Source organism: Brassica napus, chromosome A9 (assembly GCF_020379485.1).
Source record: "Brassica napus cultivar Da-Ae chromosome A9, Da-Ae, whole genome shotgun sequence".
NCBI classification, from domain to species: Eukaryota; Viridiplantae; Streptophyta; class Magnoliopsida; order Brassicales; family Brassicaceae; genus Brassica; species Brassica napus.
Genome location: NC_063442.1, coordinates 705,233 through 730,762, shown reverse-complemented (window position 1 = coordinate 730,762; position 25,530 = coordinate 705,233). Strand labels below are relative to the sequence as shown.

The 25,530-nt window shown below is 37.6% G+C and overlaps 5 protein-coding genes across 7 annotated transcripts; 3 read left to right on the top strand and 2 right to left on the bottom strand.

Moving 5' to 3' along the window:
• Nucleotides 1–2,571: 2,571 nt before the first annotated feature.
• LOC106365656 lies at nt 2,572–7,693 on the bottom strand. 2 transcript variants are annotated; one of them, XM_013805108.3, is made up of 11 exons: nt 7,154–7,693; nt 6,965–7,072; nt 6,691–6,881; nt 6,291–6,490; nt 6,040–6,148; nt 5,645–5,916; nt 5,269–5,398; nt 5,024–5,184; nt 4,587–4,671; nt 3,211–4,503; nt 2,572–3,006 (listed from the first exon to the last, which is right to left on the bottom strand). In XM_013805108.3, the coding sequence occupies exons 1-11, from the start codon at nt 7,228–7,230 to the stop codon at nt 2,840–2,842; spliced, it is 2,793 nt and encodes a 930-aa protein (XP_013660562.2). In that variant the 5' UTR covers nt 7,231–7,693; the 3' UTR covers nt 2,572–2,839. The 2 variants fall into 2 exon arrangements, with proteins under 2 accessions (XP_013660562.2, XP_048595119.1); XM_048739162.1 differs by having other exon boundaries at nt 4,587–4,668.
• Nucleotides 7,694–7,801: 108 nt separating this feature from the next.
• On the bottom strand, nt 7,802–9,303 carry LOC106365545 (50S ribosomal protein L5, chloroplastic). The gene is made up of 4 exons (XM_022714965.2): nt 8,992–9,303; nt 8,482–8,682; nt 8,250–8,392; nt 7,802–8,158 (listed from the first exon to the last, which is right to left on the bottom strand). The coding sequence occupies exons 1-4, from the start codon at nt 9,229–9,231 to the stop codon at nt 7,954–7,956; spliced, it is 789 nt and encodes a 262-aa protein (XP_022570686.2). The 5' UTR covers nt 9,232–9,303; the 3' UTR covers nt 7,802–7,953.
• Nucleotides 9,304–9,420: 117 nt separating this feature from the next.
• On the top strand, nt 9,421–12,676 carry LOC106388736 (CAAX prenyl protease 1 homolog). The gene is made up of 14 exons (XM_048739163.1): nt 9,421–9,568; nt 10,219–10,366; nt 10,454–10,538; nt 10,636–10,731; nt 10,837–10,902; nt 10,991–11,089; nt 11,234–11,347; nt 11,424–11,534; nt 11,621–11,683; nt 11,777–11,869; nt 11,941–12,054; nt 12,130–12,201; nt 12,292–12,357; nt 12,453–12,676. The coding sequence occupies exons 1-14, from the start codon at nt 9,538–9,540 to the stop codon at nt 12,567–12,569; spliced, it is 1,275 nt and encodes a 424-aa protein (XP_048595120.1). The 5' UTR covers nt 9,421–9,537; the 3' UTR covers nt 12,570–12,676.
• A 5,166-nt stretch (nt 12,677–17,842) lies between these two features.
• LOC106365542 (probable serine/threonine-protein kinase At1g01540) lies at nt 17,843–20,131 on the top strand. 2 transcript variants are annotated; one of them, XM_013804968.3, is made up of 7 exons: nt 17,843–18,657; nt 18,762–18,866; nt 18,934–19,056; nt 19,136–19,306; nt 19,391–19,520; nt 19,597–19,806; nt 19,885–20,131. In XM_013804968.3, exons 1-7 carry the CDS (start codon nt 18,068–18,070, stop codon nt 19,954–19,956), a joined length of 1,401 nt encoding a protein of 466 aa, XP_013660422.1. In that variant the 5' UTR covers nt 17,843–18,067; the 3' UTR covers nt 19,957–20,131. The 2 variants fall into 2 exon arrangements, with proteins under 2 accessions (XP_013660422.1, XP_013660421.1); XM_013804967.3 differs by having other exon boundaries at nt 19,882–20,131.
• A 1,285-nt stretch (nt 20,132–21,416) lies between these two features.
• Nucleotides 21,417–24,967, top strand: LOC106365541. The gene is made up of 6 exons (XM_013804966.3): nt 21,417–21,678; nt 21,866–22,265; nt 22,369–22,563; nt 22,823–23,676; nt 23,796–24,605; nt 24,681–24,967. The coding sequence occupies exons 2-6, from the start codon at nt 21,866–21,868 to the stop codon at nt 24,762–24,764; spliced, it is 2,343 nt and encodes a 780-aa protein (XP_013660420.1). The 5' UTR covers nt 21,417–21,678; the 3' UTR covers nt 24,765–24,967.
• The last annotated feature ends 563 nt before the right edge of the window (nt 24,968–25,530 follow it).

The window sequence follows — 25,530 nt, the reverse complement described above, 5'->3', positions numbered from 1 at the left end:
TTAGTCTACTAGTTTGACCAATGATTCATTAATACTTTTACATTAGAAAATATAGTATTTAAATCTCAGAAAACATAAATTACGTAGGTTATGATAAAAATGTTACATAAGATCTTTAGCATGGTGTCATAAAACGGTTCAAAGTGGTGTGAATTTTCATAAGATAGAAATAACTCAGGTATACAATCATTTATGTAATTTTTTCATCATTTGTAATGACCATAATTAACCGGACGTTAAAAATGTTTCGAAGACTTCAAATAGTATATAACTATTGGCCAAGTCTAGAAATTAAGTAGCAATTATCTCCTTGTAGGGTGGAAAAACCACTTAGTATAATTAATATTCTTAGAAATTAATTTCAAAAAGAAAGATATAATTTTTCAAATAATATTAGTTTAGCATTCATATGTAAATAATATTTAAATTATTAGTGGTATTTTAAAAATACTATTCTAGAAATATTATTTCTATAAATAATTTCATTATTATTTGAATCAGTTGTTCAATAATTGGATGGCAAACATATCATTTTAATAATAACTAAATATTCATAAATTTTAAAAACATAAAATATACTTTGCTGTTAAGTAAAATAAAAATCTAAAGTTATTTACCGTAGATAAACGTCAAATAGTAACTTGACGATCAGTGTGTTGTTTCATTGGACAAAGTGATTAAATTGAAACATTACATTAAAAAGATTAAAGAAAGTTTATTTGATTTGAAATGAAACAAACATTATTACATTAAAAAAAAAAAAGAGACAGCAAAGAAAAAGAGAAGATACATGAGGGAGCCGGTAAAAGGCGGAACATTCTACCGGACGAAAGAAACGTTAAAGCGACGATAATACATGGGGGGCGGCGGCACCTCCGACGTCAAAATCAGTGTGTTAGCGCCGTGCAACCTTGCAACAATTTCAGCACCTTTGAAAGCTAACCTGTAAGATCCGTTATATTTCTCGATGGTGAAGAAGCTGTCATTGTGAAATTCGGATCCCGACAGGCCTACTAGGCCACCTTTGGCTTTCCAATACCCTGAGAGTGTGAGATCACAGTGTCTCTTGCGCCATGGGAAATAGATGTTAATCTCTGTTGATACACGCAACACTTGTAAATATGATGATGATAAAGAGTCAAATGTAACATAGTCAGGTATATCGCCATTAATGGACACATATTCTGGGCATGCGGATAGTGGAACTCCAGCATGGTTAATCCATCCCTCTTCTACGATATCTATAAATTTCCCATAGTCGACCCGGATGAGATACTGTTCTCCGAACAGTACTGGCCTCCCAAGAAAATCAAGTACTGCTTCTTTCTCACCAGATGCTGTTATCGCAGCAACGAGCAATAGAGATATAATCAATCGGTGTATTTTGACTGTTTTCATCTTCTTGCTTCTTCTTGCTTTTTGTTCTTTTGTTGAGTTCTTTAATGATGCTAATGCTAGCTAGGGGTATATATATATCTATAATATAATCGGGGTTCAATACCCATTTTCATGTTTCACGTGCTTGCATTTATTTTATTCCCTGCAAGCTGGATATAGATTACGAATTGATCATTTCCGTTTGTCAACGCTGCTTAGCTACAAATTAAGAAATAGTAGTGTAAATAATTAATCACGCTTCCGATCGTATACAAAAACAATTAAGGATATTCTTATGGGCAATTGTCAATAATAGCACTTTTTGAAGTTTATGTCTCAAAAATAGCACTAGAAGGAGAAAGTCACAAAAATGACATTTATTAAAGGGTAAAATATCCTTGATTTAAAATTAAATAAATAAACAAAAATAAATAAAAATAAATAAAATAAAAATAAAAGAAAATAAAAAAGAATTTTTTTTATAGTTTCAGATTATATGTTTTCAGATTCGAAACTTTTATAATTTTTTTTTGAAATTTTTTTTATTTTTTTTTCAAATTTTCTTTTTATAATTTAAAAATACTTTTTGAAACTGTTTTTAAAATTTTTAGTTTTTATTTTAATATTTATTTTTATAAAATTTTAAACCCTAATTCTAAAACCCCACCCCCTAACTCTAAACCCTAAGGTTTGGATTAATTAACCCAAGGGGTATAAGTGTATATTTACCTCTTTAATGAAACCTATTTTTGTGACTTTGAGTTTTGAGTGCTACTTTGGGAACAAAAACTTGGTTTGGTGCTATCCTAGTCTTTTTCTCTATTCTTATTGGGAACTTTTTTTTGTCGAATTTCTCTTAAATAATTATTTTTATAAAAACCATGTTTTTTTTGTCAGCTGTCCCGTCTAAATTAGATCTTATAGAGACCATGTTAAAGGGCCAAGAATTACGTCCGTGCTTCTCGGTATAATGGCGGCAGCAAATCCTTTTTAATTTGCCAGTTTTAGTTGACTGGTTGATCTTGTGAAATAAAGTTTATTTTCTTTTCTTTTTGAGTCAGTGAATACTGAATAATTTTTTAGTTCATTCGAGGTTACTTTTATTTGTTTTTAAAAATTGTTGTCCTAGTACTACTTTACAAGTTTTATGCGTATGTAGTACATGTACTATTGTTAAAAACTGGATTAGGAAAATAATCTGAAAAGAAAAACTTTGAGCAACGGGTTTCAACGAACAGAAACATGAACTAGATAATAGCAACCACAAGGACTCGAAAGTCATCAAAATAAACTACTGTTAATTAAAAAAGCATCCAGATATCACAAGCTCCAGTAGAAAAGACAGTTCACATATTTTTTTTCTTTTTCTCTTTTCTTTTTCCTTCAAATGATGATTTGACTACTTTGCACATCACAAAGCAACTTACTGTAAACTGTAAAGGGGATTGTGAATAGAGCAGAATTACCTATAGCCAAAGCCAAGGTCGAGTTCCTGACCCATAGATCCCTGACGATTAGGACCACCGGCTTGACCCATTGCCGGAGGTTGCTTGGACGGGTCCATCCTCTGATGAATCCCTAAGAGCGTATTCAGTGAAGCTGGATGTTCCACTCTGTTGCCTTGAGAACCTGAAAAGTCACATAATGAAATAAAACGTTTTGAGTGACCAAATAAAAATCAACTAGTCCCTGCATAGTTCGATATTAAAACCAGGGGTCCTCGAGTAGCAGACACAAGATACTGAATCCACGAAAAAAAAATGAGCGAACGTTGAACCTTTAGAATCTTTAAAGGGTAAAGCAGCAAATGGATTTGGTTATCTATTGTTATACCTGCTGGTGGCATACCGTAGTTGGGCTGGTGATGGGCGAAGGGGAAGCCTTGCGATGGATTTAACTCGGGGATGAGACCATGCATTTGGTTGTTTACATGAGGGGAGTGATGGTGTGGTGGACCAGGTGGACCAGGTGGACCACCACCGGGGAATCCTTGCATTAGATGATGACGTTGCAAGTTGTCTTGCATGTGCATCTTCTGCTGCATATGTGGAGGAAGGCGATCAAACTCCGGAACTCCACTAGTTGAATGATTGAAAGGTGGGCGATGAATCATGTTTGGTGGAGGACCCTGATGTTGAGCTATGATGCTTCCTTGGCCCATGAAATCGAGCTGAGGTTTTATGTGAGCATGTCGAGTATCCAAAGGATGGAAACCCGGGCGTGAACCATTCAAGTGAGGAGAAGGGTTGGCTGCGTACTGTTGGGGATGATGGTGCAGAAAAGGACCATCTGGACCTCCCAATGTTGGTCTTTCGTTCCTTGGACCAGAGTTTAAAGCAGCTAGCTTGTCAGAGATGTTGAAAGCTACTTCAGGCTTCTGATTACGAGGTCCTGGAAAAGACATGTAACTTTGTGGGTTTGCAGGATTGCTAACTGCAAGTAAGTTACCATCTTCTGGAAGGCCTAGTAGCCCACCGAGGAGACCGTCAGGTCTGATTTGATTTCTTTGTCTCGGATCACTGATAGATCCGTCTGATCGAAGCGGGATACCAGGAGCGTTAGAAACCACATGTTCTCCAATTGACTGCAGTTCGTTCATGAAGGCACTCCCAAATAGATTCTCAAGGGTCAAAGACTTCCCCGGGTCTGCTTCTCCAGCTGTAGGTGGTTTCACAGATGGTGGTGGTCTACTCTCTGTGACTGAAAGCAGCTGCGTATCTTGACTAATCGGGTCTGCACTTCTCTGTAATAATGAAAGAAGGTGATGTGAAGCTTGGTTATCAACAGATGGTTTCCCTTGGTTGGTCTTCTTCACTGAAGAAACACTCAAGTCTTGGTCAACTGGCGCTGGAGGAGGAGGATGATAGCTTTCACTGACTTCTGACAGAATAGACTGCTCAAGATCTTCACAAGTGAGAACAGGTGGAGCAGCTTTTACTGGTTTAGTTGCGGAAGTGTTGCTTAACTTATCAGTGTTTTTAGTGACATGGCCTTGATAAGGAAAATCCATCAAATGTTCACCCTTAGCATCTGTCTCAAAGGTTTGCAATTTATCTGCACCTTGAAGTAGTGATAGTAAGCCTCTTGGTGGCTTGTTGGATGGAAGATCTTCGACTGGCTTGTTATCTGCACCGGTAAGAAAAGAGAATTTGGTTATTGGTTTTGTAATGAAAAATGTTACTATTCTCGCATAACAGTCAGTGGATTACCTTCTTCGAGAAACAGATGCGCGAACTTTGAGGATTTAAAAGTCTGAGGGCTCCGTTTCTCTTCTACCTTTTCGACAATTTTCTTCTACAAGCATGTGGACGTTCGTCAGGTCAGATGAGATTATTCTAGTTCCACAGGGGAAAACATATATATGCAAGTACGTGCACGTCATTTCCTCAGGAAGAAGCATTCGACTTGTTTATATATAACACATGGACCATTTTGTTGCTTACTAAGAGAGCATACAAACTATGTTTATCTATCATCCTCAGGATCATATAAGAAAAAACCTTATTTACGACAGGGTAATGGAGGCTACATCAGAAATAACTATGCATCATGTGACCCGAAACGAAGTGCATATCAATTACTGAGCAGCATTTTAAGTTTCAGGGGAAAATGAGTTTAACTGAAATAAATAGGAAAGGAGACTCACCTGAGTACTATTAGAGGAGTCGCCAGTATTCAAATTTATAGCAGTGTTGAATATCTTATCCAGAATGGACGGCTCATCAGAAATCTCCAAGCTTTTCTTCTGGTCCAACTTCACTGTAGCTTGCTCAACTTTTCTAGGATATCCTGGAGCTTCATCAGCAGCTGGGATGGAGGAAAGTTTTCAAAACTTATGTCATTACTATTAATTATATCTGTAGATATTCGTAGAAATGAAACAAGCTTCACCTTCTATCGGCATCTCACTTGAGCCTATCCTAAATACCGACGGCTTTTCTTCATTAGTAACAGACGCTCCATTCACCACATTAATGCCTTTGGGAATCAAAGGACTACGTTCATGTTGAGAAGTTTCAGTCTGCAACGTGTGACCAAAGTTAGTGGATGGAGTTATAAACTGTTCAGCAAAACTGAAATACCAATCAGAGAGAATACATCCTAACAAATATTTACAAAGAAAAGATAATATTTGTACTCATGTTCTTATTTGGAGTTCAAGCAATAACATAATATAGTATATATAACTCCTTTCATGGAACAAAGACGTTTTAAAATCAATATACAAGATAATGAAAATTTTCACGGAACATATATAACGACTTACTTGAGGTTTTTCCCCTTGCTTTCTTTCCAAAATTGTGCTTGCAAAACCAGGAGGTACAAGCGGTCTGGGTGCAATACTTTGAGGAGGAGTCGAGTGGTTAGGAATTGATGGATTGTTGTTGACCTCATCGCTTCTGCTTGGACGCTCTTTTTCATCTTTGGACTCCCCAAGCAGTTCCGTAAAATCAAAGTCGTTTTTACGTAGGTCTGGGTTTGACTTTTGCCTCTCCTGGAATACTTTTTGATGTTCCTTCCTCAACAACTCAAAAGAAGCTGACAGATAGTTGAGAACGTCAGTTAAAGATTGACAAAAACGCATGAGTAGATTGTAAGAAGTTCACAAACTGGTAAAGAGCTAACTATTGGACAAATGTCAGTGAATTAGATTCCATGCACCTCTTCTTTTTCTTTCTTCTTCTGCCCTATCATCATTTGTAGATTCAGAAGAACCAAACGTCTCATCATTTAATGAGTCTCTAGTGTCACGTCTTGTGTAAGGTGCGGCCTACATATGCACAAGGACAGGTTTAGGAATCTGTGTCCTTAACTAAGTGATCTTACTCCAGCTGACCAGCTGCATTCAACAATCACTAATACTAAAAAAAAAACAATTCAAATTGGGTACAAAAGACTAGTGGGCACTTAACCTTGTATGGGCGAGGAGGATGGTAAGGTTCATTGCTTCTACGCAGCTGATACGAGTCATCAGATTGAGGGGGCTTGGACCCAGCTGGTCCCGCACCAAGTCCAGAAGGCTTGGGGAAAGAACCTTTCCCAAGAAGTCCATCATGCTCCGGAGCTTGCCAAGGCCTCCGAGATGGCATGCCAGAACGCCTCCCAGGCTCACCTAACAACATATACAGTTCAATAACAATAACAATAATAATACCCAAATTCCAGAATTATTCTATATGGTCTTCTTCCTAAATTCACTAGAAAAAAAAAAAGAGTCTTTATGCAACAATTACAAGTGATAGACCAACTCTGGGTAACTTCACCATGCAACAATTAAAAGAAGGGGATGTGATGTGAGTAAGCAGAGGGTACCTGGGTCCCGGTCAGAATGTGAAGAATCACTATCTTTATCATTCCATCCACCAGAACGCCCTTCCCATCTTCCATGTGTGCCTCGAGAGTTACCACCAAACTCACCCCTGGTGGGAGGCGACGAGCTGTAGTCATTCCGCCTCAAACCACCAGAAATTCTCGGGCGCTCGGGTGAAGGATCATCAGAGTCACTGCTTCAGACAAAGAGTGTACTGATCAACACATCATAACAGATCCATACAACTCGTAAATAATAGATTTCAGAGTCTCTTACCGCAAGAGTAAATCATTAAACTCAGTGGGGAGATTTGGGAGTTTCTTGCAAACATCCTTATCGCTTAACGATAAGAGAAACTTTATCGTGTATGAAACTCTAGGTTTCCTGATTCAACACAAAACAATTACATCTCCGGCTGAAACATATTAAGACAAGCAAAAGTAAAAAAAACAGAAACTAACTAACTTTGTGGATTCATCATCAGTGGTGGTGTTGACAAGTTGATCATCCATGGCAAACTGTTGCTCATTTGGTATACTCATTGTATAAGCCCACAAGATGTTTAGCTGGACAAAGTCCAATCAAGCTTGCTTTGCTCTACTCTAGTCTTTGTTATAATTTGGGTAAAATTATTTTAAAAAAAAACAATGGATCTGAAGTATTCACTATTCTCCTAATCACCAAATAACATTCAAATCAACGAAGAAGACGCATCATCCAACCCTAACCAAACCTAACAACGGATCCCAGGATTCAGCAGGAGCAGCTTCATCGGTCTTCTTCGACAGCTTAGGGTTCTTCTTCTACGAGGGGACTACACAATCCATCGGTTAATAAAGGAAACAAAAAAACGCGGCGGATTCTACAAGGAAGGAAGGAGAACTGAGAGAAAACAAATTAGGGTTTCGATCTGCAGAAAGTGAAATCTTAGCTCTTCTTCTATTTTGATCGATTGACGAAAAAGAGAGAGAGAGAGAGAGATGGCAAGAGAGAAAACATCAAAGTCTACAAGAAGAAAGTAAGCTCACGCGACTTCGTTTTACGTTAATTCACGCGCTAGCTACATTTTAGTACAATTACAACTGTTGCCATAAAACTTGCAAGAATTAGACAAAACCCTTAATGTGTTTTACTCTTATTACCATGTTTTTAACCCCAATTAAAGGACTCTTCCAAATTTGGATTTATATTATATCAGATTAACAAAAGCATTACATAATACATGATGAAGAGAATACAAGACAAATTGAGAATCTCTTTCTTCATCATCTCTTTCCTTTGCCTTTGCCTTTAGCATCAAAATGATGAGACTTTAGTTTCTTCTTCCTCACCGGCGCGCCTGTGTTGGCGCTGCTTCCTTCCCTGAAAGGCATTCCCATCAGAGCCAATAGCTTCTGTCCTTCTTGATCTGTTTTTGCCGTTGTGCTGATGCATACATCCATTCCTCTTGCCTTCCCAATAGCATCAAACCTTAACCAACCAACCAGCAAAGAGTTTTAGTTGCCACCAAAGACCGGACTAAAGGAAACACATCCACGGTTAATCTCAATGGACCACTTACCTGATTTCAGGGAAGACACTTTGGTCTTTGACACCAATGCTGTAGTTTCCGTTGCCATCAAAGCTACTGGGACTCACACCTTGGAAATCTCGTGTTCTCGGAAGTGCTAGATTGATCAGACGATCCAGGAACGAGTACATCACCTGTCACAACATGAGTCAGATTACATAAGTAAACTCCATGTGATTGTTCAACTAGTAAGGATTCACGAAGGGAAAGAAGAAGGGCTGACGTCTCCTCTGAGAGTGACGGCAATCCCAAGAGGTTGGTCTTCCCTAATCTTGAAAGTGGCAATGGAAGCTCTAGCTCTCGTCTTCACAGGCTTCTGCCCTGTAATAAGCGCTATGTCTTTCATTGCCGCCTCCAAACCTTTGTCGTTCTGCGCTGCATCTCCTATACCACAGTTCACCACAATCTTCTGTACCTTTGGAACCTGTTCAAGCAGAAACATCAAAGAGGCTAACGAATGCCTTCACATTTTGAAATTGCACTCTCATGATTTTGTCTAGAAAAAAATGTCAAGTTGAAATACGGAACAAGACCCAAAAATTTCAGCAGACAAACATTATTATCAGGACAAGAAGCTTATATTCAGACAGCTTCACTACAACAAAAAAAAAACCAAAAAGATAATGTGAAATTAATACAAAACAACAAGAATGCTCCACATTCCCCAAATCGACCGAGAGTTGGACTTCAACAACATCATGAATCGCAACAGAACAAAATCTCAGAGGTTAACCTGGTGAATGTTAATGTACTTGAACTCGTCTTTGAGCGCGGGGATGATTCTCTCGAGGTACGCCGTTTTGAGGCGCTGGACTTTCTCCGCCTCAGATTTCTCCACCAGCACTGTTCCCGACGCCGAGACTTTCACCACGCTTCTCAGCGGCGGAGGTGCGGAGGATGTAACCGCCGCTAGCGATGGGAAACGGCAGTGAAAGGAGGAAGCAGAAGAGTGCAGAAGCGAAGGAGATGCCATGGTCGAGGCTCCAAAGTGGATAAAATTGCAGAAGAGAAACGAGAGAGCTCTTTGTAATTGTTGATAAGGGATTTCTTGTTTAGTCCCTATAAAATAGATTGTTTCCGTTAAAGCCCCGAGATTAAATTTTGAGCTCAACTTAACCTTACTTCAATATGGGCCCTAAAGCCCAGCCCATAAGTGTCTCACCACCACACCGACCCGAGATCTCCAATAAACCTCTCTCTCTCTCTCTCTCTTTCTTTTTCTCTTATTATTTCTACGATTTGTTTCTCTTCAGGTCTTTCGTTTTGAGCAGACAAGACAATGGCGATTCCTTACATGGAGACCGTCGTGGGTAAGCTTCTTATCCCTCTCGCAGACATTCGTATTCTCTGATTCCACTCGCACCGCCTTTCATTCAATCGCACTACATCTGTCTTCCTTTTTTTATTTACATCTTACTCCATCGTCTCTGCTTCTCGTTTCTATATATGGCTTTATGTACCTACTGTGTGACTTGATCTGAGCTTTTATTAATCCAAATGTTTCTCGTCGTAGTCGTGCGTTTGATCTGTGACTGTGAGGTCTCGTGATATCATATCGTCTTTGTATGTGTGTGGAAGCTTATTTGCTTTTCTTGTTTAACAAAACTTAGGGTTTAGAAAGAAAAGTCTTTTGTGTTTTGTTTATGGGTTTTGTGTTCCTCACCAGCTGGGGGTTTAAAGAGAAGAGTTTTAAAATGGGTTTTTGTAGTTGTGTTGTGGATCCACCCTGGATCGAATCTCCTCCAGTGCTCAAATGGTAGTATGGTTTACGCAAAATATTCAATCTTGTTGATCTGAAATTACACACAGACATAGATTGCTTGTCTTAATAGTTCATTGGCATTTGATCCGTTTTTTTTAATCTCGTTGGTCCAAAGCTAGAAAGAAATAGATATTTATTGGAAGTTATTGCATTGTATCTCACATTAAGATTCATTTTTTTTTTGTTATTTTGTTTCAGGTTTTATGATAGTGATGTACATTTTTGAGACGTATTTGGATATGAGGCAACACTCTGCTCTCAAGCTTCCATCTCTCCCTAAAACCTTGGTTGGAGTCATTAGCCAAGAGAAGTTTGAGAAATCTCGAGCATACAGTCTTGACAAAAGGTTTCTTCTCAATTACTTTCTTCATTTTCATAGATGTTGTTAGTTAAGCTATTTGTCACTGAGAGGTTGTTACAATTTTTTTTACAGCCATTTTCACTTTGTTCATGAGTTTGTGACTATCCTTATGGACTCTGCGATGTTGTTCTTTGGGATCTTACCTTGGTTTTGGAAGGTACATATCTGTTTTCATCATCTGCTCTCTCCTTCTCTTAATATATTGGTGGTATGTATGATGATGATAAAAGTGTAAATTTTCTTTTTTCCTGTAGTTATCTGGAGGTTTTCTACCGATGGTGGGACTCGATCCCGAGAATGAAATTCTGCACACTCTTTCATTCTTGGCTGGTGTTATGATATGGTCACAGGTCGTTTAAACTTCTTAACCCCTTCGTATAGTCTTATGATGTGTTTATGAACAAAAGATACCTATTTTTTGAAGATAATATGGTTTCTTTTATATTCTGATGCAGATCACTGATTTGCCATTCTCTTTGTACTCAACTTTCGTGATTGAGACTCGACATGGATTCAACAAAGTATGTTGTATTTACAACACTAGCTTGTGTCTTAGCTTTTCTTGATTAGACAGTGTGGATTAAGTTTTCTTATAAACTCTGTTTGCAGCAAACAATATGGATGTTCATTAGGGACATGTTCAAAGGAATACTACTCTCTGTCGTTCTAGCCCCTCCCATTGTTGCCGCAATTATTGTTATAGTTCAGGTTTGGCTGGCGATTCTTGGTTCATCTTATTTTGTGTTTTTCCTTTATACATGACAATGTTCTCTATGAATGCAAGCTTGTAAGTTTTCAGCTTTGGTGTTAAAAAATCTGAGCATAAGGTGTTAATCTTGTTTCTTTTTTCAGAAAGGAGGTCCTTACCTTGCCATCTATCTATGGGCATTCATGTTTATCCTGTCTCTAGTGATGATGACTATATACCCAGTTTTGATTGCACCTCTTTTCAACAAGTTCACTCCTGTGAGTATTTCATTCTTGGCCGTCTTGCACTATGTTACTATTATACAACTAAAACTTCCTTTGTATTTGGGTATAGCTTCCAGATGGAGACCTCCGTGAGAAAATTGAGAAACTTGCTTCTTCTCTGAAGTTTCCTCTGACGAAGCTGTTTGTCGTCGATGGATCTACAAGGTCAAGCCATAGCAATGTAAGGATTTAAATGCTGTAGATCTCTTTCTAGATTACCATAAGATTACGTGAGGATTTGCTCACGGTTCTTGTTACATCTCACAGGCTTATATGTATGGTTTCTTCAAGAACAAAAGGATTGTTCTTTATGACACATTGATTCAGCAGGTACTGTGACTCTCAGTGGATCAAGCAAAAGCTATACTCACATTCGGATTCTGGTTCTGAAACATAACATTAATCTTAATTTCTTATGCGCAGTGCAAGAATGAGGATGAAATTGTGGCGGTTATTGCACACGAGCTTGGACACTGGAAGCTAAATCACACTACATACTCGTTCATTGCAGTTCAGGTGAGCAACGACTGTCTAAAACATATTTACTCATTATCATGTCTTATGTCTCCATGATTTTTTTGTTGCAGATCCTTACCCTCTTACAGTTTGGAGGATACACTCTTGTCAGAAACTCCACTGATCTCTTCAGGAGTTTTGGATTTGATACACAACCAGTTCTCATTGGTTTGATCATATTTCAGGTTTGTTTATTTTTCGGTTTTTGGACACTAAACTCATAGAATCAAATCTTATAGTCTCCTGTCTGATTGTCACAGCACACTGTAATACCACTGCAACACCTAGTAAGCTTTGGCCTCAACCTTGTTAGTCGAGCGTTTGAGTTTCAGGTAGAGTTTTATAATTCTTCAAGATCCAACTAAAGTTTCGTTCTCTCTATCAAGGCCATAACTAAATATAAGTGAACGTTCTTTTTGCAGGCTGATGCTTTTGCGGTGAAGCTTGGTTATGCTAAAGATCTCCGCCCTGCTCTAGTGAAGCTACAGGTCAGAGAAGACCACAACAATGACATAACACAAGACTATTTTCCTCAATTTATGTCATGCTTTAATGGTTTTATATTTTGTTGGGATTTTTGCAGGAAGAGAACTTATCAGCGATGAACACGGATCCATTGTACTCAGCTTATCACTACTCACATCCTCCTCTTGTTGAGAGACTTCGAGCCATTGATGGACAGGACAAGAAGACAGATTAAGTCCTTATAAGATTATCGGTTGTACGAATTGTTGACAGTTTTACGATCAGTATTTTTTGAGCATTGGATTACTGAGCAAGAGATAATTAATCTTAAAATTCTGCAAAGTGGTTTAAGATTTATTACACTTATCTAACACTACTAAAAGCAGAATAAACAGAGCACACAGCATGCCACGTAGGATTTTTTATTCAGTCCAATCAGAAGCGTTTTATGTGACACATCATCCCATGCTCGCCTATAGATCGAGAGAGGGTCCACGTATGCAGTTTTTTAAAGAGTGTGGGCCCCGCGTTCTATCTGGTTTCGATTGGTCGATTAGGTTTGGTGTTCGGTCTGATTTTGCTTCTCTATGTTCGGTTAGATATTAAGTCAAACTCTGCGTTCTGTCTTTGGATAGATTAGGGTTTCATTCTTTTCAATTTTTCCGGTATTCAATCTCGCCGTTAATGCTTAATTTAATTTGCAAACCCAAAGATTTCCCATTTCATCTCTTTACCTCCCCTATCATTCAACGTATCCAATAATTGTTATTCACATGTAAGTAATCATTTCGACCTCTTCGGATCTTTCATGTCAAATCTATAAATTGGAGAGGGTTGAGAGTAAGATAGATCTTCAGAACCACTGTCAGTTGATCATTTTTATCAAGCGTAGCAAGAATCTGCGAAAATGGCTTCCTCCGATGCTGTTGTTGTGCAATCCGTCTTTGACGCTCTCTGATCTCCCCTGTTCATTGTTGCTTCGTTTTTGGGACTCTAGAAACATCAAGAAGCATGAAACGAAAAGCATCTTATATTAGTTCTTTTATTTTTTTTAAAAGCCGATGATCTAAATTTTTTTAACTTTATATGCAGGATTCGGTGATTCATGGATTCATTCTTGCTGGTCGCGCCACTTACTACCGATCATCTTTATGAGGCGGCTCATTCCTCAAACAACCATTGGTGAAGTCATCGACAATGCTCCCGTGATCAACCGTCAAAGAACATCGGTAGAAAATTAAGGTTCACGTTACTTTATACTTTTGCCTCTATTTTATAGTGTAATGCAATACACAATTTCCAACTTTCTATAAACTCACATTACGACCAGCTTTGAAGAATTTTATTGGTATGCTGTCCCGTATTTTAACTTGGTTCTAGCTAAAACTACTGGAAGATATCATTCTCTGATGCTACTGTTTCCAAATCAGCCATCAGCCACTTGCTTGGACTTCCCAATTCATTGTTTTCCATACATATATTTTGTCCAGGCAACACTCTTGCTTCTAAAGTTAACCTCTATCTGAACTGTACAACATCTATCAAATTTTACTATGACACCAACATTCCTGCTATCAAAGAGTTCACAAGAAGGTTACCAAACTCATACTGTCTTGGCTTGAAATCATATTTAAATGTCTGTTAATCTCTGGCATTCATAAGTGTAACCTGTAGCTTGGGAGGTGCAGCAGCAGAGGTTTTCCCGTGTGTTGATACCATGGAAGGGATCAAAAAGAAAGAGCTTGTGATCTAAGCACGTTCTTCTTCAACTCTAACGAGCAGGTAACAGTAACATTCACGCTCTCAGGTTATAAAAGTTTGTTATATTTGTTAGTCACAAGATTGACCGAAAGCAATATTGTTTTGGTTTACTCCAGTCCTGTTAAGCTTCAGGTTATAAACATTTGTTATATTAGTTTGTATATGTTCCCAGTTTCAGATATATCTTTTCCCCTAATATGGTTGAATCCTACTTTTGTTATTCATTCGTTGGCTAGGTAATAATCTTTGCCAAGCCTCATGGCTTCTAGAATCGGGATCAGCGTCTTGAAGATTTTGCAAGCAGGTTTAAATCGAGGGTATTTCGTTATATTTTATCTTTGTTATTTTAGTACTTGCAGCTATGTTTATATTTGAGATCCGATACGAACTAAGATCAAATAACATACGAAATCTGCAGGAAAACGCAAGTGTAGTGACTGCGGTAGGCAAGATTTTTTATCAGTCCCGAGAATGTGCTGACTTCATCATCTCTTCTTTGCAACAAGCTGCAAATAAATGGCCTGAGCGTCTGCAAGTCAATCAGCCGGACTACAGTTTCTTCACCTGCAACAGCCTGCCAATGAGGGGAAAACGTGTGATGCTTTCATGACCATCGGTTAGGCTCTGGTATGAACAAAAGACCCATTATATGCTATTCTATCTCGGTGACCTTGGTGGAACAAGGATTTGAGGAGCACATTGTGAAGTTTTCGTCTGGTGTTGTAACGTTGAGATGCAATACTTTTTGTAGTACAATTAGATTGCTGAAGTGAAACACAGCTCAGGTTATATATCAATTTGTAGCAGGTTTAACTAATGAAAGTTTTTTTAGCTTTTTGACTAATTTTGAGTCCTGAATAGAGTAAAAAGGTACTTATGTTACTTGAATATGCACATTAAAGGTTCCCAAGTACATTAGACTACAACATATATACACTCATAAGCTACGAGGCTTTGATACATACATCAAGACCAGTGCATGACCAAGGCTCTGACAGCATTATAGACAGTGTGGGAAGACATTACATATCTTAAATGTGTCTTAGCATGTTGCTTCAAATACCTTAGGACTAGCCTCACTGCTCTCTGTACTTCCTTGCTTTTGGTATTAAGGTATATTATTTTTCTTTTGCTGCTTATTGTCTGAACCTTAGTTCGAGAGTGTTGTTGTATTTATCTTTTCTTATTCCACATTTTGAAGGTAATTAATGGTGTGCAAAACATTTAAGGATGCTTTAATGTCTTCAGAAGTCTCAAGATGAAGAGCATTTTTACATTTTCTTTTAGGTTAGTTATTTTGTACGTTTCACAGTATGCACAAGTCTGTAGTGTTAATGATTACAGAGATGCCTTCGATCTCTTACCACAAAAAACTGATATGTTATATGCCTCCTTTATCACGTCTTGGAAAATCAAAGACCACAACAATACAAACTTCACAAACACGGCCACACATCACATTGAAATAGAGCAACAACGTCCATGATCCCGCGCTTGCGCGGGCTCTGCCCCTAGTTTTCTGATAAAAAATCTACATAATGGAATCATCGAGCAAGACATTCAGTAGAAAAAGAAAAATCAAATTTAATATATTTTACTTTTACTTGCCTTAAAAAGTAAAATATGGTTTTATCATTAAGAATCAAACATTTTCTGGTTAGTTTAAAGAAGGTAAGGAAAGAAAGGAGCATTTGACTCATGTAATGAGATAATTATATTTAAAAAAAATCTTATGAAAAATGATACATTGCTTGCTATGATGGTGCAATAATGGGTTTCTCTTTTCGCCCCAACCTTATCTTTTTCTTTATTCCATTCTCATAATTTTATTACCTTTTAAAAGCAACCCTTTTACAACTTGGATTACTTAAAATTACTAGTTCATCGGTTTAAGAACTCGTAAAATATTTTAACTACAAATTCTTATTTTTATGATTAAGCAATTTGATAAGATTCCAACCAGACCAATAAATTAGAATTTAGCGTATAGTTGCGTCTATTCGTCTTGATACGAACAGGGAATTTCAAAAAGTACATCAAGACAAATATAATTCTTAGGGTCAAATATTAAATTGACTAAAGTTACCACATTCTCGATCCACCAGATTAGTAATTATTATAAGAACTTATTTTATTTTTATATAAGAAAAAAGTCTGTTTTTTTCTGTCAAATGGAATGCTGATCTGGCCATTGCCTATATCATCACTCATACTTATCTAGATGTAAGCACACAAATTAACCAAGAAATCTATATAGTACAATATCATAAGCTAAAAAGATATGTGGCCTTTAATAGGAAAAATCCAATTCGAATTAATACATTAACAAACGAATGTTATAAATGCACTCTCAAGTAGTCGCTTTGATATACTAATGCCTAAAGGTGATTCCTTTTCTCGGGAAACTAGTGTTCGGTAATACCCTTAAATAGCATTGTATGAAGGGCACTTTCTTTTTTTTTTTTAACAACTATTTTATTTATATAAAATGTAACATTACATATAAAATAATAAAAATACAACCAAATGTAAATTTAAAATAAAATACAACATAATTAAAATCTGAAAAAACTTTCTTCTGAATCTTCTTAGGGCAATCTTCACGTTTGAGTATCGGCCATGCGATGAAACTCCAAACTCCAAACTTCTTTGTTTTCTTTGTTGTATAACATTAGTCACCTTCCAACTTGGATCAATAGATGTCAATCGAAATTGAATCCCATATAATGATTCTCTCGAAAGAAAAAAAAATTGGAACGACCAATCTTCAACGATTATAAGAACATCGCCATACAACAAAGAAAATTTCAATCCTCTGTTTCCAACATACTGATTCCATGGTGGTTTCCACGGCAATTTTTGCCAAAGTAAAGCGGTTAGGAGAAGTTCCTTACCACTTGAATATGAATTCAACTTGTCGTCGGTCATAGCCATGAAAACCATGCCGGAGATAACAACAACAAAATAGGAGAAAAGAAAACTTAAACCCAATTTGTTGTGAGTAAATCTGAACTTGTTCCCCATCAGAATGAAGAACAAAACACATAGAAATTTTTTGGAAAAGAAACCCAAGATGTCATTACGTAGAGTGTATGTATATGTAATACACAAATGAACTCACCGTGATGAATCTTCGGTGAAATTAGAAGTTGAACAAAACAAACTTTTTGTGAATTTTCTAGAAAAAGGAAGAGAATTTGATCATAGGTAGTGATGACAAAGAAGATTAAACAGAAACGGAATATGGCGGAGGGTGATAATTGTATGAAGGGCACTTTCATCAGAGAAATTCTCAAATTTTGAGATAGTCAAATGTTATTTATCATCTTTCTTTATTTATTTTAAGAACTCCATCAATATTAAGAGGGAATTTTTTTGGGTCAACAGAGGTTAAACTAAAATTGAATAGGGAATGTACTCAGTCAGATTCAAAAATTGTTTTTTTTAAACTATGATTAAACTGACATAAATTAATTCAATACATCATTCTAATTAAGTCTTAAATTTGATTTAGTGATATTTGTACTTTGTAGTTGTAGAGTGAAATAAAACACACACATGAAAGAGTACGATAACCGTCATCTCTCCGTCACCCCCCGTCGTTAGTTGTTATTACGCAGAAAACCCCTTGAAAGTGCGTCGGTCCCACTTCATTTGGCCTTTCTGGAGAGGGTAACTTCGTCATTTAACCACGCCTTGTCGCCGTCACCCCCAAGCAGATAGAATAGATACGCGGACATAGATGAGATCAGACAGCTCATTCAAACACAAACACAAACACAAACACAAACACAAACACAAACACTCTCTCTCTATCTAAAGCCACATGCAACTGTGATTAACTGATTGTATCCATTAATTCCCCCAGAAACAAAAAAAAAAGATTATTCTTTTCCGGCGAGAGATGCGAAAGAATCAAAAACACATGTTCGTAATTGGGTTATGAATCAAATCTAATAACGAACAAAAAAAATGACGATCTCTGTTTTGAATCCTGATCACATCAACGCCGAGCTATCCAAACCAACGTCGATCTTCGGTCTCAAGCTCTGGGTCGTCATCGGAATCTTACTAGGCTCCCTCATAGTCATCGCCCTCTTCTTCCTCTCCCTCTGCCTCACCTCCCGCCGCCGCAACCGCAAGCCGCGCCACGCCGATTTCGCCTCCGCCGCCGTGGCGACGCCGCCGGTTTCCAAAGAGATTCAGGAGATCGTCCGTCCTCCGTCGCAGCAGGACCACCATTACCATCCGGGGCAGCCGGAGATCCAAGTCGATATCGGGAAGGCGGAGCACCGCGTGGTGTTCTCGGATCGAGTCTCGAGCGGCGAGAGCAGAGGAACGGTCAGTGCTAGCGAAACGGCGTCGTACTCGGGGAGCGGTTGCGTTGGACCTGAGGTGTCGCATCTCGGATGGGGGAGGTGGTATACTCTGAGAGAGCTCGAGGCCGCGACGAATGGGTTGTGTGAAGAGAATGTGATCGGAGAAGGAGGCTATGGGATTGTGTATCGTGGGATTCTAAACGATGGAACTAAAGTCGCTGTCAAGAATTTGCTTAACAATAGGTAAAGTTTCTATTTTTTATTTTATTTTATGACAAAACCAGAAGTAGTTTTGTGTTTGTTGTTTGGTCTGATAATGGGTCCCATGTAACTTGTTTATGTTGAAGGGGTCAAGCTGAGAAGGAGTTTAGAGTGGAAGTAGAAGCTATTGGGCGTGTACGGCATAAGAACCTAGTTAGGCTTTTAGGTTACTGCGTTGAAGGTGCATACAGGTAAACGCTTGATATGTACTTCATGTTGTCACAAGACTCATAACTAATGTTTTTTTTTTGAAACTAGGATGTTAGTGTATGACTATGTGGATAATGGCAACTTAGAGCAGTGGATACATGGTGATGTTGGTGACAAGAGTCCGCTGACTTGGGACATTCGTACCAATATAATACTCGGCATGGCAAAAGGGTATGTATAGTCGCCAGCGATTGATAGCTTGCGTTAGTGAATCTATACGTAAACTTATTTGTTGTTATAATCCATGCAGATTGGCGTATCTACACGAGGGTCTTGAGCCGAAAGTGGTCCATAGGGATATAAAATCAAGTAACATCTTGCTTGATCGTCAATGGAATGCTAAGGTATCTGATTTTGGACTCGCTAAGCTGTTGTTCTCCGAGAGCAGTTACGTGACAACCCGTGTCATGGGAACTTTCGGGTAAGTTCTTCTTTTTGTTTGTATATAATCTATAAAATCTTGAAAATAGCATTTAAAATTTTCTTGATTTGGTTTGTTATATAGTTATGTTGCGCCAGAATATGCTTGCACCGGGATGTTGAATGAGAAGAGTGATATCTATAGTTTCGGGATATTGATTATGGAGTTGATCACTGGAAGAAATCCGGTTGATTATAGTCGACCTCAAGGAGAGGTAACACAAAAAAAAACCATATGGGTTCATCAAAACGATGGTATGGTTCTTGATATCGTCTTGTTTTTGGTTATAGGTGAATTTGGTTGAGTGGCTAAAAACTATGGTTGGAAACAGAAGGTCAGAGGAAGTAATCGACCCAAAAATAGTTGAACCGCCGTCATCAAAGGCTCTTAAACGCTTGTTGCTAGTTGCATTGCGTTGTGTGGATCCTGATGCTAATAAGAGGCCTAAAATGGGTCATATTATACACATGCTTGAAGCTGAAGACTTGTTCTATCGCGACGTAAGTGTACATTAGAATCACAATGAACATTTTTCAAGTGATGACGTTTATTTGCTCACTGAATATTTTTCGTAGCAGGAACGACGTGCCGTGAGGGAGAATGAAAGCCGCGATCATAACCAGATACAGGCTGCCGTTTCAGCAGCCTGAGACCAGCGCAAGTGACAGTTCAAGAGACGGTAGATAAAAGATGTTCCGGCCACTAATTTTTTCAGATTTTTCTCTTTTGTTTTTGGTTTAATCAATTTTTAATTAATTGTTATGTGTGACAAAAATATTATTTATTTTATTTTTAGTAGGCGTATGATTAAGAATGTTCACTGTATAACATTGCCAAAGCAAATACATAAAGCTGAATGCACAGAACAAAACGAATAAGAAGTTATGTTTAATTTTGCGAAAACTGAACAATATGAAAGCTCTACACACATTACAAAAGCTAGATTTAATTATTTTGCTGTAGGAAAAGATAACGTCTAACTCCTGATAATTATGGGTTGATAATATGAGGTGTGGACCAATGTAGCTGTTATTTTCAACATAAGATTGATAGGAGTTATCTTCACACATATAGACCAATCAATCAGTGTCATGGTCGCTTTCGCCCGTTTGGGTCCAAAATTGCCATAAGCACATTCCTTATCTGTTTCAACACGTAAGTAACAAAATGGTGAACAAGATTTTATCTTCTCATCCTTTCGTAAGAGGCCACAGTTTCTCAAGTAATACACTATCCAATACTATCTTTTATCAAACTTAATTAGCATTGGCTGTGCTTATGTGAAAGATAAGTCTGATCTTTGTAGTTTGTTGAAGGTTCTGTAATACTTACAAGTTTTAGATACTAACATTTTACCAAAAAAAAAAAAAGTTTTAGATACTGCAAAAAGTAAAGGTCGCCAGGTCGTAATGCATGAGGTTTCCAGGTTTCCATGTCGTCATGTCTCCAGCTCGTCAAATCGTCTGGTGTCAAGTCTCTGGTTCATGAGGTCGCAGGTGACCAAGTCGTCAGATCCTCAAGTGTCAAGTCTCCAGATTCTTGAGTCTTTAGGTCGTTAAATCGTCTATGTAACTAGACAACTAGTTTACAAAAAAAAAAAAAAAACTAGGCAACTAAACAACTAGAAAGCTAGAGTTAGGCAGTTAAAGAACTAAGTAAAACCGCTAGGAAGCTAAATAAGGCCTCTAAAATGTTATATCTCCATTGTGAAAGAGTAAATGATAAAATGATATAAGAGCAAGTGGATGACTTTCTTTTGATAATGAGTGTGAAGACCTTAAGGTGAAATGTGGAAATAATTATGGGAATATTCTTCTCTTTCCTACTCTTTTTTCTCTTTTTAATGTTATAGAATAATCTATCATATCTAATTTTTGGTTCGATTTATATATTAGAGTATATAGTAATCAATATACATTGATGGCTGACAAATTAAGTGCATGTACACAAAGTTTCCAAAATTAAGTAAATAGAAAAACTGAGTAGCTCAGTTTACTAATATACCCTTAAAGCTCGTGCAATTTCAACGATGTAGGCGCGTGAAGAGTAAGAAGAACCTGACAGATTTTATTGGGCAGAGATATATGAGATACGGTGTCAGAAGGAAAATCTAATGATGAGGGCTACAATTATAGGGCAGCAGCTAAACATTAAATGCAACCTTAGCTTTAGAGATTTTGGGATGTAGATACAAGTGTATGTATCTACGCATGTCTTTTATATCATCCTCTTTACGAGCAGAAGTCGGACGAATGTAGTAAGCAGAAACTAAAACCACTTTCACTACCGGTTTAGATTAGAAGTCACCCTTGAATATTAAGAAGAATTTCCAATTACAGATCCAGAGTGGGGGCTACCTAAAGCCATTGAAGGTTAGACAAAAAACTTTAATGTTATCTTCTTTTGGGTTGAATATCGTATTGAAAAAGACAAAAAAAAATTAAAATTAAAAGCTTGTTGATGGTGGTTTGTTACGAACAATTTGAGCCTTAAAGATCAAATATTTAATTATAGAGTTATGAAATATGGAAAACTTATATATTCAAAACTTTGTTTCAGATGGTTGGATGTCTCGTACAGCTCTTACGGGGGGTTTGGTCGCAAACAGAATACGATGAATGGAGATTTCAAATAGATCCTGGAAATTTAGAGTACAGAGCTATGGTGGGAGGAAGTGAATCGATTGAATCATTGGAGACTACTATACGTCAAGGATTTACGCTTCCACCTGAAACTCCGATAACTCTAACTTACCGGCTACCGTCATGTATGGTCGTACCAGATAGGAATAGAACACCACCGGTGACGATAGTTTCCAGAAACGACATTGATATCATGATGGGTCTAAGACAGTCCTTTTCGGAGCTCGCACTATGTGTGACAACCGGGTCAGAGGCGGTTGCACGTTATAAGTTGATGACATCAAATACCCCATTAAATAACACCGCATCTTTCGTAGGTTGGTGGTACTTTTCTTTTTAGATATTGATAATAGTAACCGGATTTCGTTAAAGTTATCCGAATAAATTGTTATCTAAATTTGTTGCACATTAAAATTTCAGATGAAGTTCCCAACGTGCGTGCAGGAGTTGGAAACAATGGTGATGATGGTACAATCTATCACTCGAAATGTAATAACTTCTCCACCACTGAAGAAACATCTTCGACGGTAGGATGGCGGAACAATAGGGGACCTGTTGACAATGATGATTTAATAAATCTGGTTGATTTTTCTTCTGATGGAGATAGTGATCTTGGTGGGTTTTAGCTTGCTCTATGTTATAAAAGTAGTTTCTTTAATGTGTGAAATAGTTTAGAACTTTTTACTATCCCCTGATCACTTTTGAGTAAAATGTGAGGCAATGGTTATATTTTTGTAGTTACATATAATTTTTTCGGAAATGTTTAAGACTATGTATGATATCAAGTCCTGACTTACATGTATGCTTCTTACAATTATATATATATATATATATTATTGATTATGTCGTTTGATACATGTATTTGCAATTGTAGGGGATCCAATGCACAATGCTAATGAACTCCACGTTGGGATGGTTTTTAAAAACCGGGAAGAATTTAAACAACACATCGCCTTGTATGCTATACATTGGAAATTCCGGTATCGCACCCCAAGATCCGCGCCGGAAGGAATGGTGCTCAAATGCTTCAGTACGACCTGTACATGGCGTGTTTATGCAGTGCGTCTCAAGGATTCTGAAACGTATGAGGTCAGGAAGATGAATGATACACATACTTGTTCAGTGGATGATCGTTCTGGTTACCAGACGCATGCAACACATAAGATGGTTGGCGAGATGGTGAGAAAACAGTTTCTAGGAAATGGAGTTGGTCCTAAGCCCCGCGAGATCAGACAAATGATGCAAGAAAATCATGATGTCCGTATTTCTTATTGGAAAGCTTGGCGTTCAAGAGAAATTGCACTTGGCTATGCGAAAGGGACATCATCTGAATCTTACAATCTCCTTCCCAAATACCTAAATAATTTGGTGGCTGCAAATCCAGGCACACTTGCAGAGATCCACACAGAGTTTGATGAAAACATTGGAACTAGGTTTAAATATATGTTCCTCGCGCTGAATGCTTCAATAAAGGGGTTTGAATACATGCGGAAAGTGGTTGTTGTGGATGGAACACATTTGCGAGGAAAGTATGCAGGATGCCTATTGACAGCATCTACACAAGATGGAAACTACCAGATATTTCCTCTGGCAATTGCGATTGTTGATGGAGAGAATGATCTATCTTGGGAATGGTTTTTCACAAAGCTGAAGTCGTTTGTCCCTAATAACGAAGATGTTGTCTTTGTCTCCGACCGACATTCGTCAATCTACTATGGCTTGTCAAAGGTAATAATAAACTAATTGATATTTTCGGTTAAAATTATAAATAATTGTTCATGTGTTTAATATGTGGTTCGCCAATTTATAATCCAGATTATGTATTAATAGACAAGTTTATTTACCAGGTGTACCCCAACGCAAGACATTGTGCATGCCTCTTGCACTTGAAAAGAAACATCAAGACATATTACAAGAGCAAGCATCTCGGTTTTCTAGTGGCAAAAGCAGCAAGAGCGTACCTATTATCCGATTTCTACTATATTTTCAACAAGATTAAAAATATTAATGGCTCTTGTGCAGAGTATTTGGAGGGAATAGGATTCGAGCACTGGACTCGTTCCCATTTTAAAGGCAATCGATACGACATTATGACAAGCAACATTGCGGAGTCTTGGAATGCAGTATTGCGAGAAGCAAGGGAGTATCCAGTATTGCCATTAGTGGAGTTCATCCGTTCAAAACTAATGACATGGTTTTCCACAAGAAGGGAGGCTGGATTAACTGATTCTGATGGTTTAACCCCAAGAGTAGTGGCCATACTTGCTTGGAATTTTGAAACATCTGTGGGTTATAATGTGGAAAAGATTAAAGAGTTGGAATACGAGGTCAAGAACAAAGAAGGCGTCGCCTTTCACGTTTATCTTTCAGACAAAAGTTGTAGTTGTTATGAATTTCAGATGTTACAAATCCCATGTTCCCACGCAGTAGCTGCAGCCGTCCATTCAAAGATAAGGGTGGAATCATTAGTTGCAGTCGAGTACAGTATTGGACACTTGCGAGGGGCATATAGTGAAGGGATTTCACCATCTATTGACAGCCAAAACATAGATGATATCAACGCAGAAGTACCCGAGTTTACCTTATTCCCACCAGCATGTAGGCGTCCACCCGGTAGGCCCCGAAAAAAGAGATTCTTCTCACGTGGAGAGTTCTGTGTAAGTACTTTACTAAAATGTTTAGCAAATGTTTTGTACGTATTGATATTTTAACTCGTTTTTTTGTTTGGATAGATGAAGAAAACAAGGAAACAAGTTGTGTGCAGTCGCTGCAAAGGAAGTGGTCATAACCGTGCTACTTGTAAAATGCCAATATAAGAACTTACAAAAGTGTTATATATGAAGAGGGGATGTGACGGTGAATGAAGGTGTAAGCAACGAAGGTGGTAGTTGTGACTAAGTAACTTTAGTTTAAATAAAGTAAATTATGTGTGATATTGTAGTATTGTACAAGAATTTGAAAGTGCCATGATGTTTGTAACACCGCATATGAATAAATAATGAAATCCCCTTTTCAGTAACTTTGTATGGAATACTGAAAGAAGAAACTCCAAAATCTATACTCTAAATTCCAAATACGTAATAGTAATCCATATATATATCACATTTATCCGGGCAAAGACTTTTAAATCCTTTAATAACTCATATTTGTAGTTACCCAAATAAGATCATAAAAAGAATATTTATCCGGATAAACACATTAAAATTCGTATGAAATACATATGTACAAGAAATCAAATTTAAAATTCTGCTAATAGTAAAACACAAGACACACAAAGAAATCCCTAAGCCCTAAGCCCTAAACTATGAATGAAAATACCAGAAAGTGAAAACCCTAAGCCCTATACACAAAACCAATATACGAAATTTTAAGCCATGAAAGAACAATTTTTCGAAAAACACATTTATTGTGTCAGAAAGCATCTTTTTTTTTAAAAAAGGAAAGCATCAATCCAGATATAAATGGAAATAACCTATAAGGGATATTTATCCGGCTAAATAAGTCTGGTAATGAGAGTGTTTGAATAGAAAATTCAGATGATAACGAAAATATGTCGGCTCGATTGCTATATTGGAGTAAACA

What these genes read in the sequence shown, in the direction of transcription:
- LOC106365656 (XM_013805108.3), bottom strand. Translation starts at nt 7,230, where the DNA reads ATGAGTATACCAAATGAGCAACAGTTTGCCATGGATGATCAACTTGTC. An exon ending in ACTGATGATGAATCCACAAA is followed by an intron (nt 7,073 to 7,153) that starts GTTAGTTAGTTT and finishes GTGTTGAATCAG; the next exon opens with GAAACCTAGAGTTTCATACA. An exon ending in AGAAGAAAGAAAAAGAAGAG is followed by an intron (nt 5,917 to 6,039) that starts GTGCATGGAATC and finishes ACTATCTGTCAG; the next exon opens with CTTCTTTTGAGTTGTTGAGG.
- LOC106365545 (XM_022714965.2), bottom strand. Translation starts at nt 9,231, where the DNA reads ATGGCATCTCCTTCGCTTCTGCACTCTTCTGCTTCCTCCTTTCACTGC. An exon ending in AGTACATTAACATTCACCAG is followed by an intron (nt 8,683 to 8,991) that starts GTTAACCTCTGA and finishes CTGCTTGAACAG; the next exon opens with GTTCCAAAGGTACAGAAGAT. An exon ending in AGTGTCTTCCCTGAAATCAG is followed by an intron (nt 8,159 to 8,249) that starts GTAAGTGGTCCA and finishes TGGTTGGTTAAG; the next exon opens with GTTTGATGCTATTGGGAAGG.
- LOC106388736 (XM_048739163.1), top strand. Translation starts at nt 9,538, where the DNA reads ATGGCGATTCCTTACATGGAGACCGTCGTGG. An exon ending in CTCGACATGGATTCAACAAA is followed by an intron (nt 10,903 to 10,990) that starts GTATGTTGTATT and finishes CTCTGTTTGCAG; the next exon opens with CAAACAATATGGATGTTCAT. An exon ending in TTTTCAACAAGTTCACTCCT is followed by an intron (nt 11,348 to 11,423) that starts GTGAGTATTTCA and finishes ATTTGGGTATAG; the next exon opens with CTTCCAGATGGAGACCTCCG.
- LOC106365542 (XM_013804967.3), top strand. Translation starts at nt 18,068, where the DNA reads ATGACGATCTCTGTTTTGAATCCTGATCACATCAACGCCGAGCTATCC. An exon ending in ATACTCGGCATGGCAAAAGG is followed by an intron (nt 19,057 to 19,135) that starts GTATGTATAGTC and finishes TAATCCATGCAG; the next exon opens with ATTGGCGTATCTACACGAGG. An exon ending in AAGACTTGTTCTATCGCGAC is followed by an intron (nt 19,807 to 19,881) that starts GTAAGTGTACAT and finishes TATTTTTCGTAG; the next exon opens with CAGGAACGACGTGCCGTGAG.
- LOC106365541 (XM_013804966.3), top strand. Translation starts at nt 21,866, where the DNA reads ATGGTTGGATGTCTCGTACAGCTCTTACGGGGGGTTTGGTCGCAAACA. An exon ending in TGATGGAGATAGTGATCTTG is followed by an intron (nt 22,564 to 22,822) that starts GTGGGTTTTAGC and finishes TTGCAATTGTAG; the next exon opens with GGGATCCAATGCACAATGCT. An exon ending in TCTACTATGGCTTGTCAAAG is followed by an intron (nt 23,677 to 23,795) that starts GTAATAATAAAC and finishes TTTATTTACCAG; the next exon opens with GTGTACCCCAACGCAAGACA.